Source organism: Etheostoma spectabile, chromosome 10 (genome assembly GCF_008692095.1).
Source record: "Etheostoma spectabile isolate EspeVRDwgs_2016 chromosome 10, UIUC_Espe_1.0, whole genome shotgun sequence".
Lineage (NCBI taxonomy): Eukaryota > Metazoa > Chordata > Actinopteri > Perciformes > Percidae > Etheostoma > Etheostoma spectabile.
Window position 1 is genome coordinate 9,811,097 of NC_045742.1, and position 19,624 is coordinate 9,830,720.

At 39.7% G+C, this 19,624-nt stretch overlaps 1 protein-coding gene across 2 annotated transcripts in view; it reads left to right on the forward strand.

Annotated features, from left to right (window-relative positions):
* The window catches only part of slit3 (slit homolog 3 (Drosophila)), a 241,373-nt gene that overhangs the window by 195,605 nt on the left and 26,144 nt on the right, over positions 1-19,624 (forward strand). For both annotated transcript variants that reach the window (XM_032528032.1, XM_032528033.1), the window contains 11 exons: positions 255-398; positions 2,822-2,985; positions 6,609-6,741; positions 9,236-9,304; positions 9,437-9,508; positions 11,160-11,231; positions 13,641-13,712; positions 13,880-13,962; positions 14,094-14,174; positions 15,502-15,626; positions 19,060-19,157. In XM_032528032.1, coding sequence (XP_032383923.1) covers positions 255-398; positions 2,822-2,985; positions 6,609-6,741; positions 9,236-9,304; positions 9,437-9,508; positions 11,160-11,231; positions 13,641-13,712; positions 13,880-13,962; positions 14,094-14,174; positions 15,502-15,626; positions 19,060-19,157 — 1,113 coding nt within the window. The remainder of the gene's footprint in view (positions 1-254; positions 399-2,821; positions 2,986-6,608; positions 6,742-9,235; positions 9,305-9,436; positions 9,509-11,159; positions 11,232-13,640; positions 13,713-13,879; positions 13,963-14,093; positions 14,175-15,501; positions 15,627-19,059; positions 19,158-19,624) is intronic.

A 19,624-nucleotide genomic window follows, 5' to 3' on the forward strand; every position in this document is an offset into this window, starting at 1 on the left:
CCAATCAGCAGTCTGCAGGTTTTCACGTCACCTTTTGGTATTGCCTCAGCTCACTTGGAACCTCGATTGAGGTAGTACTACAAAAAGTACCTGTTAGCAAAAAAGTTGAGTCGAGGCGAGTCGAGTAGATACCATGCAGTGGAAAAACGGCAAATAACTGCCTGTCAAAAAACATCCTAGGTTCAAGGTAAAGCAAAATGGGCAAACTTCTTAGCTTTTCATTTATTGAATATATATGGAATGTGTATTTCCAGAATGATGCGGAGCAACCAGATCAGCTGCATTGACAACAGTACTTTTACGGGTCTGAGCTCAGTGCGTCTGCTGTCGCTGTACGACAACAGGATCTCCAGCATTGCCCCAGGAGCCTTCTCCACCCTGCACTCCCTGTCCACCATGTGAGTTCCATCTGACAACTTTTCCTTGTCTTTGTAGTGCATATTTCCCATTTTTTGTTGTTGTTGTTGTTTTTCCCATTTCCATTCCATTATTTTTGCTATCTTTCAATCTGGCAGTATCTCAACCCTCCTTTGTCTCTGCTTCTCTCTTTGTCTTGATCTCTCTTTCTTTCTTTCCTTCTTTCTCTGACTCTCTAATTTTTCAGAGTCTAGCTCTGTTGTGGGAGTAATCTACCAGTTGTGGGAGCACCCCCCCCACACACACACACACACAAACACGCACGCAGTGAGCATGTTGCTCGCTGGGCACTGTTGTCCTTACAGATGCTCTCCATCATTATCGACTAGATTGGTCTGGATCCCAGGACATTTGTTATCAAAGCTAAATATATCTCAGCATCTGCACACCCACACCCGCACACACACATGCAAGACCATATGTGAGCTTGTTCTATCGTCCCATAGATCAACACACCTGCTGCAACAAAGGCATGAATTATTTGCATATTCTTTTAAGTTACGTGTCCCTGTTGTGTGTGTGTGGTGTGTGTGTGTGTGTGTTGTGTGTGTGTGTGTGTTGTGTGTGTGTGTGTGTGTGTGTGTGTGTGTGTGTTTGTGTGTGTTGTGTGTGGTGTGTGGGTGTGTTTGTGGTGTGTGTTTGTGTCTCTGACACAGACATACAAAGTCTCTTCTCTGTCTACTCTCACTTTCTTTTCCTTCATACTTGCTTCCCTTGTTCTGCCTTTTTGTTTTTGCTCCCTGTCCTGCTGTGTAGCTGTCATCTTCCATTTATGTTTCTATTTGAGTCTTTTTGCTGGAAAGGTGGGAGACAAGAGAGGTGAAATGAGAACGGGGGAGAGGGAGCATGGATGGATGGATGCATTGTTGCATAAACTCAGGTTTGCTCAGTGGGGCTGTTGGTGATTATCACTAAAAAAAATGGTATGATATTCTATTACCATCATCCCTGTCCTTTTATGTCATCACTGTTCATTTTTTTATTTCAGCATCAGTTTTTCATTCATAGTCATTTGTGTAGTAACTTTATTTTGTATGCAACACCCACCTGCGGTTTGGCGTGAAAGAAAGATAGTTTTTATTTCTAGACCTTCTGTTCTTAACACTTCCTCTCTTAATTTCCTTATATTTCCTCTGTTATTCTCCTCTTCTCTCTAACTCCTACTATTCCCTATATCAGTTTTGGTTTGTAGTGCATTGTTTTCCAATAGATTTTGTCTGTTTAATTAAAAGATTAACACATTGGTAAGGAAGGAAGGGATTTACCATAGGTCTGGTTGCCAGGCAGCAATGTTAATTCATTACAAGGAAATGAGGAAATAACTCGCCCATATCTATAGCAGCACATGTTAACATTGTAGCTCAAACAGCAACATTCAGTTTTATTGGTTCAGCAGACATAGTGAAAAGCAATATGCCACTTGCACGTCTTGACACGATTTGGAGACACGATTAAAGAGATAGGTGTGACTCGTTATACTGCTAAAATTTAATTCCGTTAATTTCCAATTATTTTTTCTTGTCAAAGAAAGGACAAATAAGGAACAGAATTTTAATTTCTTAGTAAACTCCTCATTATTGTACCACCTTATATAACAGCACCCCTAAATCTCAATAAAGAAGAAACAAAAAAGTAATCACTGAACTGTAGCTCATCTAAAACAACAGTGAGCGAAGAAGAAAATGTACTTAAGTGCACCGCCTGTCTAGTATGTGCTGCTGAGGCCTCCTCGGCCCCAATTCAGTTTAAATATGGTTCAGCATAAATATTACATGAGCAGTGTTACAAAAGAAACAAAATGCAATGAGGGATGATCAAAACTGAATGAAATGCACAGATAACCTTTTCTCTTTTCTTTCTCTCTATCACACGTTCTCACTCTGCCACCTTTTCCTTTCCATTCTCCATCTCGCTTGTACTATACAAAATGAAAACAAATAACTGATAACCTTTTCTTTTTGCCTTTCTTTTGTTCCCTTTCTCTCCCATCCTCTCTTTATCTTTATCTTAATTTATTAAAATGTATGGCTGATTGAAAAACTGGTATACCTATGGGGTTTGCAGTGTGATGTATACCATACAAATTGATATTTTTTATTATTAATTTTAGAAAAGGCTCTTGAAAAAAGTAGCTGATAAACTCTATTTTGCCTTATTATAGGTCTACATCTCAGAAATTATACATCAATATTTTATTTATGAGGGCAAAATTCAGGGAAAACATTGATTGCAAGTGAACATCATGTTGCCATGATGAATTCATTATATTGTGGAAACATGTATGTATACGTAACTACAATTGTGCAACAACATATTTCCTATACTGGTGTCCAGTTTGTTTGTTTTGCAATGACCCTGTTTCAATGATTTCTTTGTCTCTCTCTGTCCACCTTTATTTTCATAGTAACCTCCTGTCCAACCCATATGTGTGTGATTGTCATTTGGCCTGGCTGGGTCAGTGGCTGAAGAAGACCAGGGTGGTTAGTGGAAACCCTCGCTGTCAGAAGCCAGCCTTCCTGAAGGAGATCCCCATCCAGGATGTGGCCACCCCAGACTTCACATGCGATGGTGAGCCTCGACTTGTTTTTGCCCTATTAACATAATTAGAGCTAACACTGCTTATACATAAAACGTTGCTAAAAGAAATTCTGGAGTGAACAACACTTGAGAAAGTATAAGATTGGTCTACCATGTTCCATTATGTAAAGCCAGCATTTGCAATTACACTGGAGTGTCAGGAAACCAGAAAGGTCACAATCTGAAATAAAGGACATGTGTCACTCAGCAGCCATGTGTCCTGCACAGATGAAAGCAAGAGTTAGTTCATGGAAAGGTAAATGAAATGTCGTTGCATTATGTTTACACATCCCAAATTACTGACTGCATCCTACATTTTTCAGGAAAGGCATTTCAAAGGAAATTTGTTTTATATTTGTTGATAAATGCCCAACATATTTTTAATAAGTACTTTTTAAAGTCTTTTTGAGACATTAAGGTTGGTAATGGGAGCAAGGAAAATACAATTCGAATGAAGAGAAATTCCTGCTGACGTGCAGGTTTGGGTAATGAGAAAAGGTCAACTATTTATATTTTTGCAACTGCCTTTTTACACGAGGGTTTTACTCAGATTGACTTACAACTGTTCTCACAAAGAAATATTGTAACATCCTTAGCTACGTCAGTTCTTTTAGTTTGTACTTGACTCGACTGAAGTGAGAACATGTTCATTCCTGATTCCCGTCTTGTGTCAAACTTTAACAATCCGTCCAGATACTCGTTGCAAAAACTTCCATCATCCAATGTCTTAAGACAGCAGATACACGCACACATGCACATCCCCAGCGGGGTATTGTGAGGACAGAATGATCAGTAACTACTGGCAAATAACAGCCATAGATGACATCACCTTGTGGTTTTTACAGGGATGTTGCTGTTGCCACAACGATGGCTGCCTATAGCGACGTAGGCCGCTGTTTTGGCTGCCAAGTTTGAGCCATTGACAAAGTGTGGTCTGGCTCTGCTGTCTATTACATATTTGTTTGTTTATAGCTTTACACTTTAAACTATATTCAATCTCCTCTCTTTCTCTATTTCTATCTTGTTTTGCCTTTATCTTCATCCTGAGTTTCTTTGAATTCATTACACTTTTGTAATTTCCTGTAGCTGTGCTGCAACCATTTAGTGAAAATTACTTTTGAAAGTACTTAGCCAGGTTTGCTCAAGTAAGGAAACTATTCATTATTGCATATTGCACTCCCACACACACACACACACACACACACACAAATTCAGCTGCACAAACATAAATTCCAATGGCTGATATCACACTCCAGTACTTCTGCACTTATGAGGACCTTACAGTGTTTACATTAAATGTCTAACCTTAACTCTATGATAATCCAAATTCTTATATAAACATATAATAACACAAGTTCTATATGTCAATATGTTTTTTGACCTACAATCTACAATTTAAAATTGATTATTTTTGTATCATACTCAAACACTATTGTTTGAGGATGGGAAGCAAAGACCTGGATCATCACCAACATAAAATGAATTATTCTTTGACTCAAGGCCCAACTGCCCTAACATATCCTGTCAGACAAACAAACTACCAAACAGGGGCGACACAGGCTCTCGGGGACGGTTAAATCTCCACACTCTGAAGGTGTAAATCTCAAAGTTGTTCTTAAAAAGATGGAAGCAAAAGAGCACACACACACACACAACCAAGGTCCCCATGTCCAGTCTATTTATAGTTGAGTAAAATGACTGTTAAGTTGTCCAGAGGTAGCCGGGGGAAGGGTAAAGTTAATTGAATTTGTGAGAAGATATTTAGCGCACATTTAGATGTTAGTTCAATCAGCCAACTGTGGAGTGAGTCAGCCCACGGCTACGCTTCCCTGTGGACTCAATAGCTACACACATCAAATAAGACACACGCTCATACACACAGGCACGTAAGCGCCCATTTGCTCAACATTTAGTCATTACCACAATTAGAAAACTACAAAGTGGAGGAGGAAATGACCATAGGACAGGAGGAGATAGCTATTTAACAAACTGAATGTGCACCAAAGTCATACACTTATGCCTCCACACATGCATTCATATCACTGTAGCCCATGGCAGCATATTGGCAAAAAGCACCCAAGTATGAACACAGAGCATAAATATTTCTCTCTCTCTCTCTCTCTCTCTCTCTCTCGTCTCAGGACTATCTCTCTTCACCCCCCCTCTCTCTCTCTCATCTCTCTCTCATCTCCTCTCTCTCTCTCTCTCCTCTCTCTCTCTCTCGCCACACAAACAAGTAACAACATACACACAAACTCAGATTGCAGTGGTGTTATGATTGGCTTAGGGTCCAATTGTCATTATCCTTCATTATGGTTTTAAGTCAGCTTGTTTTACATTTGGGACCTCAGTTTGACTATTTACATACTGCAGCGCTAGATTAAAGTGTGCTTGTCTGTCAGTCAGGAAATGGAGGGCGTTTTAAGCCAAAACAACTCTGTAGTCTGTGGTCCATCTTACTCTGAGTGTTAAACATTACAATCACTCAGATGTTTTTGCCGCACTGGGTGTGTGTGGTGTGTGTGTGTGTGTGTGTTTGTGTGTGTGTGTGTGTGGTGTGGGTGTGTGTGGTTGTGTGTGTGTGGTGTGTGTGTGTGTGTGTGTGCTTACGCGGTTTGTGCCAGTATAGGCATTCGTTAGGATGACTTGAGATGATTAGGCTGAGCTGCATACCGAGCACGCCACGAGTTAGTCACCAGTCAGCAAAAAAGAGAGAAGAAAAGTGAAGAGTGTGAGAGGGACAAAGAATGACAGAAAGAGTGTTTGTGTGTATAAAAAAACAAACAGATCGAGAATGAGACCGAAAAGAGGTGGAACAACGAAAGGTAGAAGTACATATAGGCAAACAGTACAGCGCGCCAACAGTGCAGCTTTACAGTTTAACGCAACCATACTTTTAAAAAGTTGTTTTTTTAAATTAAGAATAAAAGCTTCAATTTAAAGATGAAAAGCAACAGACTTAACATGTGCAGTACGCTACCGCCTGTCTAGTATGTGCTGCTGAGGCCTCCTCGGCCCCCATTCAGTTTAAATATGTTTTTTTTAGTTAAATTTGATATCACGCAATTTTTAATAGGACATTCACATCTTGGTAAGACAAAACAATGCAGGTGGTATAGCTAAAGATGACTGCAGATCACTTTTTAAGTTGACGCCGACCATCAACATCTGCTCAGTGTTTCTCCAGAATCATGCAAAGGGTTTCTATTATCACTGTGGCAGATGTTGAACCACACCAGTGTAGCTGATTTCAGCAGCCCCTGGTCATTTGATATGGATTATAAAGTGCTCTTTAAAAGTGCTGAGTGCAGAGTTGATTAGAGTTGACCAAGAAGCACACTTACAGTTCAGTCCGTATCTTTATTTATTCTCTTTCTCTCTTTGTTCTTACTTTTCTATTTTTTCTCTCTCCATCCATTTTGCCCTAACCCATCTCAACCTCCTCGCCTCTGTCTGTTTCATTTCCTTCTCCTTTTTTCCTCACACTGTTGCTCTTTTTGTCTCTCACCCACCTCTGTCCATTTGTTTGTCTGTTCTCTGTATCCTTCTCACCCCTATACTGTTTACTCTTTGTCCAATATCCCACTATCTGTCTCTTTTCCCTCTCTCTCCAGGTGCTGAGGATAATGGTTGTCTTCCTGCATCAGGTTGTCCTGACGTCTGCACGTGCACAGACGGCGTGGTGCGATGCAGCAACAGAGGGCTGCACTCTCTGCCCAAGGGCATTCCCAAGGACACCACAGAGCTGTGAGTCATATACACACACACACACACACACACTCTCACCACACACACACACACACACACACACACACACACACACACATGCATACACCACACACATGCTGCATGCACACACAAAACAAACATAGCAAGCAGCATTTCTCCACACACACACACACACACACACATGCACCGACACACACACAAACACACACACATTCACACACATGCATGCATGCACACACGCACACAGAGACACAAACACACACACACATTGGGATGTACACATTCACCTTTGTTCAAATACACAGACACAAAAAGTCAATGAACATACCAGCAGACAATTTTTTTTTGTCAATGATTACTTTGCAGTAACATGCAAAATCCCAACCACACACACTCACATATTGCTGCAGTGCAATATTGATGCTGCAGTTTGCCCTCTGCTGCTTCAGGAACTAGCAAACCATTTAGTGAATATACACACAGCACACACTCTCTTTCTCTCTCTTTCTTCCTGTGTGACTTGATGGGTTTATAGGCAAGTGAGTGCTGCAGGTACTTGTGTGTTTGTGTTTGGATGTTGATGTCATAAATCTATGAATCACCACAGCACACACTCACAAAGTGTCTAATACATTACACAGCCAAACAGTGAAAGAGTAAAAGACTGCCCGAACAGTTACATACAGCTGAGAGGGGATACCAGAAAGTGTTAATGATATTTCACAAATTGCTTAAGAAATATTCATTTTAAAATGGTATAATGCCTTAGGAAGCCAATGGCCATTTGTGATATGAAAAAGCTCTGCCAGAGCTGTGAAGGTTTATTTTATTTCGTTGTTTTTTAACTTTTGTCTAGTACAATAATGTGATGTCTTATATCAGATAGTTTTAATACTTTTAATAATTTATTTGCCTTGATTTCCCTGTATAGCACAGCTGCCACATCTTGTAACTTGTTTTCTCTTATTTATTTCAAGCTTGAAGGAATCCCCGTAATAAAGAGACACCAATATAGAAAATGTCTACAATGAAAGTAATTTTAGAATTAATGTAGGATAAAAAAGGGTAAAACATGTTAATTGGGATTAGGACATTTAGAAAGCAGTAGGAAGACAATCTCTCGTAGGGAAGGTGAATAATTGCTTGCACACACACAAACACACACACACACACACACACACACACAGAAACCTCTCTAGCTATGAAATAGGCCTGCTTTGCGGGGTCAATAGCAGTGATTAGGTATTGATCAAGCTGAAGAAGACACTCCATCATACTGTCCACATGGCCTACTTATGACCTGAGAGTGAGGGAGCAGAGACCAATTAATCATAAAATGTGTGTGTGTGCTGGAGTGTATATATGTTTGTTAACTTTTTTTTCTCAAATACTCACAAACACAGCAGAATCTGTAGTTGAATATTGTATGTTTGCAGTGGTTAAGTATGTGTTTAAAGCCACATGTCCAGTTTACAACCCAATGATCTTGTCCCATCTTTATTGGCTGTCTGGTGAATCTCCCACAGTCATTTACTTATGCAGAAAATTCAACATAGTTTTGTTGGTACAAGCTAACTGGAGGTGATGACGGTGTCAAAAACCAGCATTTACTTTTATGTGCCATACATGACCTCCTATATTTGTGTCAACCTTTTTTTTTTCTCTCCTCATTTTCCCTGTTACTCTCTCTGCTAAAATCAGATAAAAGCAATATGGAACTACATGAAAATCAAGTTAAAGAGAGATATTGGTGCGGTCTAACAAAAGCTTAGCTTTGCTCTTTGTTTAAATCAATAGTCCTTTTTGGGAACTACCTCGTATTATTTCATGTGACAAATAAAAATGTATTGATTCACGTAATCTTTTTTGCAGAGAGTTAGAATGGAACACATTGCTATTTCTGTTTGTAAGTATGAAGCTGCATTCAGGAGGCAATTAGCTCAGCTCAGCATAAAGACTGGAAGCCAGTGGCAACAACTAGCCAAGCCCAGATCAACGTTCAAGGCTATGCATAACAACGTTTTTAGCTTCTTTTTTTTGTTAATCTGCACATTAACAAAAATGCAAAAATAACTTCTTCTTTTTTACTTCTTCTTTTTTTTTACTAACAACAGCCAGTGGACTCTAGTGGTCCCTGGGAAGTTGCCTGGCAACCATCGGAGCTCCTGCACAAAAGTGCTGGGTGGATGCACAAAACCTTTGCTTTGAACTTTGAAGAGAGCCACGCTAGCTATTCCCTCCTGATTCTAGTCTTTATGCTATGCTAAGCTAATCGCCTCCTGGCTCAGCTGTAGCTGAGAGGTATCGATCTTTCTCTCAACTCCATTTTGGAAAAAGCAAATAAAAGTATTTCCCAAAATGTTGACGTATTCCTTTATTTCTCATTCTGTTTAGTTTGTAGCTGATCACATTAACAAAACACACCTGAATTAAAAAAAGAAGACACAATACTCTATTTGAGTCCTCCTTGTGTGTATATTGTTTTACATTAACTATGCACCTTTCCTTGCAGTTACCTGGAGGGTAATATGCTGACATCTGTGCCCAAGGAGCTGCCAGGCCTCAAGCAACTGTTACTGGTGTATGTACCACTCACATACCCTTGAACAGAATACACAAGTCCTTGTGCAGACAGTTCAGAAACCTACCATGCATGTGTTCTGTATGTGTGTATTTGTCTGTGTGCATTTATTTTATGGTTGTATCTACACAGGGACCTGAGCAACAACAGCATCAGCACATTGGCCCCCTTCACCTTCAGCAACATGACTCAACTAGCCACACTGTACGTAACCACGGCAACACACACCTAATCATAAATGCACACATCCCTTCCCACGTATGGATGGGTTTTGTGTGTGTGTATAAGGTTGAAAAACACTAGATGTCTTTTCTTCTCTTAACTTTGATTAGTTGACCTATCGTCTCTCATTCCTCTTTTTCCATATTTTCCTGCTTTTTCTTTTCTCTCCCATTTTTTGTTGGTATCTTCCTCTTCCTCTCTTTCTCTTTCTTCATATTTTCTTTCTTACTATCTTGCTTACTTCTCTCATTGTAGTATTTTCACTTCTGTTCTTTTATACCAAATCACTCTTCTTCTATTCATTTCCCACCCTTGTATCTTCTTGTATTGTCTTCCTCTTTCGTCTCATTTCTAACATGTGGTATATTGCTTTCCTATCTTCTTATTCCTTTCAAAATTGTCATTGTCCTTCCACTTTGCCACTCAAACAGTGAACCTGTTGGATTATAATCTGCTTTAGTTTCTCTTAAATTCCCCCTTTCTTTAACTGCCATTCTATTTTGCATACAGATTTCTTTTATTGCTAATTTTGTCTCTTTTTGGACTCTATGTTATCTCTTATATGGATTTTAAATCAATTTTGAAGATTTTGTTTGTCCTGGCAAAGTACATTTGCGCTTTTCCAGCAACGCCCCGTTTTATGTTTATATTACAACCCAGTGCCACCACAGACTCCTACTGTTTGATAGCATCAGTGGCACTTGCTCAGTTAAATGCCTAGCTCAAGCACACCTTGCCAAGAGTTAAAGAAGTAGAGGAGAGTGTTTATTTTTCCACATCACGTTTTCTTAATCTGTAGATTCCTTGGCTGTTAGGCTCCTTTCTCTAACTTCTACATAAATTCTCAACCTGAAGTTGAGAGAGATGAGAATGATTTTGGTTTTTTCCAAGTGGCAACCTTCAGTGCTAAAAAAGTTCCTTGATTGGCCAAAAAGGAGTCAATCCTCATAGACCCCCAACCTTATAGCCAAAGTCAACAGCAAAAATGTTTTAGTCTCTGTAGCTAATTTCTTCTATAACCTCTTTGCCTTTTTTTGGGGATTTTAAGCCGACGTCAGGCACTGCCACCGGGCTTCAGGTTTTATTTTGGTTCTTCAGAAACCTATGGGTAATGTCAATGATGTTGACTAATGATAGCACTCTGAAACCGACAATTTATCTCATTTGACTCTAATCAAAATTCTGTCCTTAACTGTTTCTCTCCTTCACCCTTACGTATATTACTAAACTTAATTTCTCGGTAATTTGCAATTTTAAAAGAGAAGAAAATACCTGTGGTTCGGGAGTCTCAGCTTTGCCTTTGGCAGTTTTTGTTTACCTTTACCTACATTTTCTGCTTCATTTGAAATGTGGCCTTCTTTTTTATTTCCCCATACTTAACCTACGTTGGCTTCAGGTTCTGTGCCAAGGTATTGTAAAACCCAATCTGCTGGTTCAGCTCTCCTGTCTTCCCTCTTCTCTATTCCTTTAAATCGGTCCCTCTACATTCATCTTGTGTTTTCAGGGATGTAGTCTTAATACAATGGGATATAATTTAAAATGAGTTCATCCAAGAAAATTAATACTGTGAAAACCAGCATTATGAGTCAGAAAGAGTGTTGTTGTGACCTTGTGCATGTCCTGTGTCTTCCAGCATCCTGAGTTATAACCAGATTCGCTGCATCCCGGTCCATGCCTTTGACGGGCTCAAGTCACTTCGCCTGCTGTGAGTAGTAAGCTTCATCTTTAAGTGCCGCAGTGGATTCAATATTCAACACTCCCCTTTTCTAGTTATAGTACTAAGCTAAATCAAAGTTTAATCACTCCCCTGGTGCCAGGCCGAGTGCCATGTTGAGACCCAGTCACAAAATGAGTCACAGCCACCCAATCATTTGTTGTTTCAGCGATAAAAGTAACAATCTCTCATCTCCTCCTTAATGCTCCCTCTCTATCTGCATGCTCTGACCTCTCCTATTGTGTCCCCCTCTCTCTCTCTCTCTCTCTCGCTCTCCTCGCCCAATGTTGTGTTTGATGAATCGACCTCCAGCCCCTGTTTCTCTCAGTCATCCATCTGGTTGTCCACCCTCTGTCTCACATACCCACACGAGCACACACACAATGTACACGTAAATCTTGCTGTCTGACCATCCTCTCACACACATACGAGCAGCTGAACACACCTCAGTGCTCAGTGACAGCAGAATTTACTTTTGGTTCTTGTACGTGCCATATGTAGCATTTTAAAATATAAGTTGAAACCCAACAAAGCAAAAGCAGCGGGAGTAGTTAAATCACTGGAGGTTTCAGGGGGTGTAAAATTACTCTTAAAGATTATTTCTACCATCTCTTTAAATGTCAATTTACTTAAATGACAAGAAACCTAATTTACTTCTCAAATTTGCACTTCCACCCCAATATGATGGAAGTGAATGGCTTTTTTTATATTGATGAACAGAAAATTGCATTTAAATATATATATATATATATATATATATATATATAGTACTGTATGTCATCACATTGACAATGGTATTGAGGCTGGTACTCCTAACTTTATAGTTTATTATAGTTCGAAATCTTAGAAGGTAAAGATCTATTGGTAGAATTTCACAATCATTGCAAAAGGCTTTTCATATTAAGCCCCATCAACATGAAATAATGATTGGAGATCTCATACATTTACCTTGATTAATTCTCTGTAGACATTTTTTTCTGAACTTTGGCCACCATGTTTGTTCAGAAAGAAAAGGTCCTAGTCTCACCCTCTAAAAAGTCAGCTTTGTTTTTTGACCTTTTCTCTATATATTGACTGTACTATATCTCTTACGAGGCTTTAATCTTTCACCAAGTTTAGTTTTCGCTTTTTTGTTTCTTCCCTCCTTTCTTTCTTTCATTTTAGTTGATGTTGCCGTAGGGACTGATCCTTCTCTGCCCTCGCATAGCAACTGGTTGCCAGGCAGCCATCACTGTCACTTCCTCATTACCCACAACCCCCTCTGGGCCAGCCTTTATGCGGGGGCTGTTAGACCACCGTACATAGATGCACAAACACACGCAAATGCGCATGTACACACACACACACACACACACACACAGTTATACACACAAATAAGTAATGTTGCACAGACACTTGCATACAAAGCTACCCACTCTGGTACATGCTGACCTGAACATGCACACACATGCACACACAAAAAATCACACACACCGACACATTTTTCCAATAGTGTTGGTTTGATGCCCGCCCCCTGCTACAGCCCTTCACCCTAATGGTATGTGAACTTATATCCAGCAGGCAACACACTCAAATGACGAGACACAAAGGACACACACACACTGCATTCTCTGAGCCCTTGGAGACAAAAGTTTTTTGAAACGCGCACACATACACACCAACACATCTACGCGCAAAAACACATACACAAAAACCCAAAGGCACACAGAACAGAAAGGCACAAGCTCACATCAATACACTTCACAGCCTGCAGTTTGTCCCTTTGACACAAACTTTTACACACACACATACACACACTTTAGTCTGCCTCATGTCCATATGAGAGTATAATATAATATTCTATTCAGAGACCAGGACAAGCTTTATTGCCCAACGATGAAAATACGCTGTGTGTTTATTTTGTGTTATTCTTTCATAAATATTTTATTTATTTTCCATTATAAAAGGGATGATGGTGTGTCTGCAGCTGAGGAACCACACATTATTTAAATAATTTAGCATGCAGCTAGTCAGGTTTGGTGTGTTAGTTTGCTGAGACTTTAGTATTAGGCAGCTTGACTGTCAGTTCCATTTACTTCTGATATGATGGATATGAGGCAGTAGGTATGTTTTGGTATTAATTATACAATTAGACAAGAGGGCTGTCATCTAAGGGTAAACCTTGTGTAAATGCAGCCTCAAGACTTTGATCTAAATATAGACCAGTCAGTTACATGTAATACTAGCAGCAGTGTCAATACTATACAGTAGTAGTAGTAGTAGAAGTAATAGTGGCCAGTAGTCAAAATGTTGTTTTTCACATTATTCTCCTTGCTGCAGAAATTGTGATAATCAAAAATACTTAATCAAACAAATTATTTACAAATTCAAATTAACATCATAAGCATTTCTCTCTTCCAGCACTCTCCATGGTAACAACCTTTCAACAATACCAGAAGGAGCTTTCAACCACCTCACCGCTTTGTCCCACCTGTAAGTGCTGCACATAGTGTATATCTCTTTGTGTCTTTGATGCAAGTGTTTTGGATTATAACTTAAACTCTGTGTGTGTGTGTGTGTGTGTGTGTGTGTGTGTGTGTGTGTGTGTGTGTCTGTGTGTGTCTGTGTGTGTCTGTGTTTCTGTGTGTCTGTGTGTCTAGGGCACTTGGTGCCAACCCCCTGTATTGTAACTGTGACCTGCGTTGGCTCTCTCAGTGGGTCAAGGCTGGCTTCAAAGAGCCCGGTAAGATGAAAAATCACCATTAAGATGATGTTAAAATACCTGTAACCAAATTATTACATGCTTTGTTATGTCACTCTCATATTGTGTAGAAGAGAAGTTGCTGTTGATGTCAATTAAGTGTGTTTATGTAGGCATTGCTCGTTGCACTGGACCTCCAGACATGGCTGACAGGCTACTGCTTACCACACCACTCAACAGATTTCAGTGTAAAGGTAAATAGTCTCCTCATTACTCTGCTCACTGTTCTCTTTTTGTTGACTTACCACTACTTGCTACTGCATATTCTATTGGTCCATACATGTCTGAATGTTGACCTGAATTAGCATTAGATTAATCCCTGGATTCTGTTAGATTAGTGCACAGAATGAGTGACAGGGATTTAAAAAATCCTGCAAAGATCAATTATACTGAGAGATTAAATCAGTTCTGTGTTCTGACTCTTTCTACCTTAACACTTGTCTATTCCATATCAGTCACATGATCTTACCACAGTTATCACAAACTTTGAATTACTCATTTGTCTAAAGGTGAGCGTGAAGATGTTTATTTTGCTATGTGTGTTAGCTGAGTGTTAGACTAGTGACCTGTCCAGGGTCTACCCTGCCTCTCATCCAATGCATGCTGGGATTGGCTCCAGCAGTGTGGAAGAAATTAAATGCCTGGTCTTTCTGTCAAGACCTTCTGTGTAACCCTTCTACCTCTTCAGAGCACATCAATGAGATTGTCTGTCTTTAAACAAGTTAAGTTCATTGAGATACAGGCTCAAAGGCAACCAGAGCTGGACTGGGATAATAATTCAGGCAGTTCAGGTCAAATTACCCACATATTCACAACAGACCATGTGAACTGTGATGTTTTTAATGTTTACTCTTATTAATGTCCATTCTTATGCTCAATTACGTCTCATAAGTTATGATATGATTTTAGATTTGGTGCAAAATATAAACGTTTTTGACCACTCAAGAATTTGATAATAGTCAAGCGTTCTCAAGGCTCAAAGATAAAGAACAACGAACAAAAAAACTCCATCCCTTCAGTTGTATTTCAGTCAGAACAAACTACAGGAGCAGCCAACCTCAAACATTACCTGCCCCAGGGCTCCCCTGTTATCAGACCAGAGGGAAAAAGAATTTAGAAGTGGGCTTTTTACACACAGGAAGAAAATACATCTTGAAAACCATGATCTTGCATGTCCAAAGAAACATTTGCACAAGGACATAGTCTTGTCAGAGGATCACGTCATCACACTGAATCAAATACTCTATTCCACTTCCTCTTGCTTCAACATGCCCTGGCCTCTGAAACAAATCACATTTATTGCTCTCCTAAGCTCTTACTTTTCTTATCCTGTAAAGCTTTCTTAGCACACCATCCATTCAATTAAGTGTTAGGGAGCCCCTTTTAGCTCAATATGACTAAATATGTATGTCTTGGCCTTTGACACTTTCCTTTGCTCCATTTTTGTCTTCTTAACTTCATCTCTCTTTTCCCCACTCCTCTTTCTATTCTCATTTGCTTCTGTTTCTATTATTGTCTCAGGTCCAGTAGATATCAGCCTGATGTCGAAGTGTGCCCCCTGCCTGGCAGCACCCTGTAAAAACAATGGTACCTGTGTTTCTGATGCAATGGGATTCTACCATTGCACTTGTCCATATGGATTCAAGGTGAGACACTAAATAGACACACTTTCAAATGGAAGGGGGTAACCTGAAATAGCATGCATTCGGTTCTTAGTCTACAATGGAAGCCAAGTTTGTCTTTATCTTTAAAGCACTGCAGTTTCAGTAAAATTGAAGAGCACTAAACAATATCTTCTAGTCTTGGTTGTTGAGCTCATTGCCTCTGCCATCCTCTATGAAAGTTTGGAGGCATTTCCAAGTGGTTCATCAAGAGCGAAAATATATTTAAGCTTGTGTGAATGCAGGACAAATCAATCCTTGAACCTTGACAATGACAGCGTTTCAGCCACTTGTCAACCAAATTATCTTGTGTGCGGAAAAAAAACACGCATGCAAATAAAAGTGTTTCCATCCAATGACTTTAGAGCGAATAAAAACCTGTGCGTCATGACATCAAATTGTTAAGTCGAATTGATTTAAGACATTCAATGGTGTTTCCATTTATTTTCGCACTGAATTGCACAACATTCAAGCTGACATTTGCAAATCAAGTTTTGCCAGACAAAATAGATTGCACCGTCTACCTACAAAGGAGTAATATTGCACAAGTTGCAATAGTGCTCACGTGTCAGCTGATAGCAACATATATCAAGCTATAAAAAGAAAACAACAATGCTATCAACACATTGCTCTGTTGATGTAAATGCTCAACGACAATGAAGGTGGCATGTGGTGTGAGAACTAGAGTACTCCAAACAGTTCTGAGGGATCGTGGTTTAGAGACACTTTACGGAAACCCTTGGCCCGGACAAGGGTGATAAGTTATGATTTGGTGCAGGACAGGTGCGTCTGTTTAACCATAAAATGAACTAAAACTTAATCGCAATTCGTTATAGCGTTATATCAGCGTTTATTGCATAAGCTGTACATCGATCAAGAGAAAATGCAATGAGACCGAACGTATAAATTTTGAGTCCTAATTAATGGAAATTCAATTGAATTGTACTGTTTCCAAAAAGTATTTTGTATTCGATATCACTTCATTCTCATAAACAACGTGTGGATGGAAACATAGCCTATGGTAGTGTCATTGTCCATCTCCTGATCCCAGCTACCTACACTGTCTTAGATACTAAGTATTTGGTAGTAATTCTGTATACTTGTGCTTCCCGATTCATGGAATTGGCTGCATGTGTGAGGTATCCTAGATGGATAGCCATGCTGCATAAGCTTGTGGTGTTAGCAGTATTATCAGGCTTAGCTTCGGCCTGGCATGTATAATGCATAGACCTGTTCATCAATAGAGAAATGATGACTGCAGCTGGCTGCACTGGGAGGTATTGACTGATCAAAAGACGAATGGTGTAATAATTGTCAAGACCCCTGCATTAGGAAAGACATGAAAATCCACTAGTGTGTGTGTGTGTGTGTGTGTGTGTGTGTGTGTGTGTGTGTGTGTGTGGGTCTTCAGTATTTTGTTTGCATTGTGTGTAGAGATCGGTGGGTTCAAGCCTCTCTGTGTGTGTGGTGTGTGGTGTTTGTGTGTGTGTGTGGTGTGTGGTGTGTGTGGTGTTTGTGCGCTTGCGTTTGTGTGTGTGCTTGCGTTTGGTGGTTCTGTGTCTGTGTGTGGGTGTATGCGAGCAGTTTATAGATACACGTATGGTCTCATGTGTACACGCAGCTAACCTTTGGGCTTTCACAGGGACAAAGCCTTAGTCTTGCTTTTAATTAAAACATCACGTGCCAAGGTCACAGACAGGGTGTGTGTGTGTGTGTGGTGTGTGTGTGTGTGTGTGTGGTGTTGTGTGGTGTGTGTGTGTGTGTTGTGTGTGTTGTGTGTGTGTGTGTGTTTGTGTGTGTTTGTGTTGTGTGTGTGTGTGAGTGCCTGCGTGCCTGCGTGCATGTTCATGTCTGAGTGTTTTTTCTTTCGGTGTCCACTGGGACAATGTTAATTATGTGTTATAAGAATCAAGAAGGACCAGCAGAGAACAAAGGAGAGAGACATAAACTACAGATATAGAGTGACAAAGGTGGATGTATAAGAAAAGAGAAATTGGAAAGCGGTAAATGAGAGCGAATGAGGGAAATAACAGAGAAAACATCTAAAATGAAAGGATAGAGGTAGAAAAAAGAAGTGAATAATAATCTGCTCCAGTAACAAAGAACAAAGAAAAAAAATCCTAAAACAGAGGAGGAAATAATGAAGATGGATGGGGAAGAAAAACAAGAATAAATGTCCTGTTCTCAGCTTTGATCAGAGGAAGTGGCTGTGTTGGTTGCCAAAGGTTTGGTGGTTTGAAATTAAAACTACAGCCGCAGGGTTCGATGTGGAGGAAGAGTGGGCGTGTAGGTCTAGGACTCTGATACATGATACAGTTCCTAGTGAAAGCTATTTATTTAGAAAACAGGTGTGTGGTGAAAAGAACAATAAATCAAGGCAGTAGGCTGCGTCATGCTTTACTGTCCGGTAAATGTGTGCATACTGCACAGTACATACAGTACATACCGGTAAGTAAAGTGTTTGGTTAAGAAACTGCTGTATTTTTAGATTAACCAACTAGAATAGAATTATTCAACCCTCGATCTCTCTGCAGGACAATTTTTAATTTCGCCACATCTAGAATATAAAAAACTCTGTTGTCCCAAAGGAGAAGATAGATTTTTCTAAAAGTGCAAAAGCTCAATTGTAACCTGTATTTTAATTTGGTTTTCCTTGTTTCACTTTTTTTGTAGAAAAAAACACTGTGCGGACAACATTGTATGTCATCTTGTCCAAGGTCCAAAAATATTTTTTAATTGTAGTCAGTGTTTCCCGTAAATAAAACCTGAAGACTGTAATTTGATATTGTAAGACAATAAAAAATGAAATCCAAGGGGTTTCAAAGATTGTTTTATATATATTTTAATAGGATTTAACAGTAACAAGCTCTTTCTGCCAGATTGCCTGACTCCTTCAATAAAGAGTAATGAACGGGGAAGTTCACAAGATCCACCGCCCCTCTTTGCAAAGGCAGACTGCAACCAGTTTCTAATATAATAAGAAAACAAGAGATTTCTTATTATATTCACAAAAACATGATCCCTTAACAGCTTCCCACTCCAAAAAATGTAAACTTTATTGAACTCTTTGGCTGGTGTCATGGAGTTCTTTTATCCCTGCAACACCCAGGCACCCAACAGTTAGGCTTTTTGTTTCCCACCATTAGCTTTTAGCTTATTAGCTCCATAGCTTGTTGTTTGTCAGTTTAAATGGCGATCAACTCCAAAAAAGGAAGGGGAATGTAATGGTGTGCCAGAGGGAGGAATTATCTCTCACGCCAAATAACAGTTAAATCAATGGGACTGCGTAAAAAGGTGGTACTGGTGAAGTGAACCAACCGTGGACCGGAACTGTCTTTGTTTGAATAGGGAAATTAGCTCTTGAAGAAAAATATTAAATGTTCAATTATTAACTTTTTTGCAATGTCCTTTCCTCAAGGGTCAAAACTGTGAAGTACCCATCAATGCCTGTGTCAGTTTCCCCTGCTCTAATGGAGGAACCTGCCTCATCCAATCTGGCCATGAAGACAACTTCAGGTACAAATCTGTTGTTAACTAATGTGTCTTGCATTTTCAACACTGAAAAGGATCAGATTTGCATGTGTTTCTGCAACCAACTGTCTATTTTCACTAACGTTTCTATTGTATTTCAGACCAGTATCTTATCTTGGTTTATATACTGCATGTACATGTAGGAGATTGAGAAGAATAAAACAAGAAAGAGTCATTTCAAAGAAGTCCTTTGGGAATTCATTTACGCTGTGGGTCAAATCTTATTGCTTTTTCCACCCTGTCGCTCCTCTCTATTAGTGGAGACGTTTTAAAAACCTCACCCTGTATTCTCATCTAAAGGGAAAATTAACTTTACTCAACCCCCAGAAATATGGAGAGCGTGATTAGAGTGGACAGTCTTCACTGGTCAATGCATTACCCAAGATAACAACTTACTTTGACCCTATGGTGTTTTTTTCCTGCCTGTGTCTGGGGGGGGTTGGGGGGGGGGG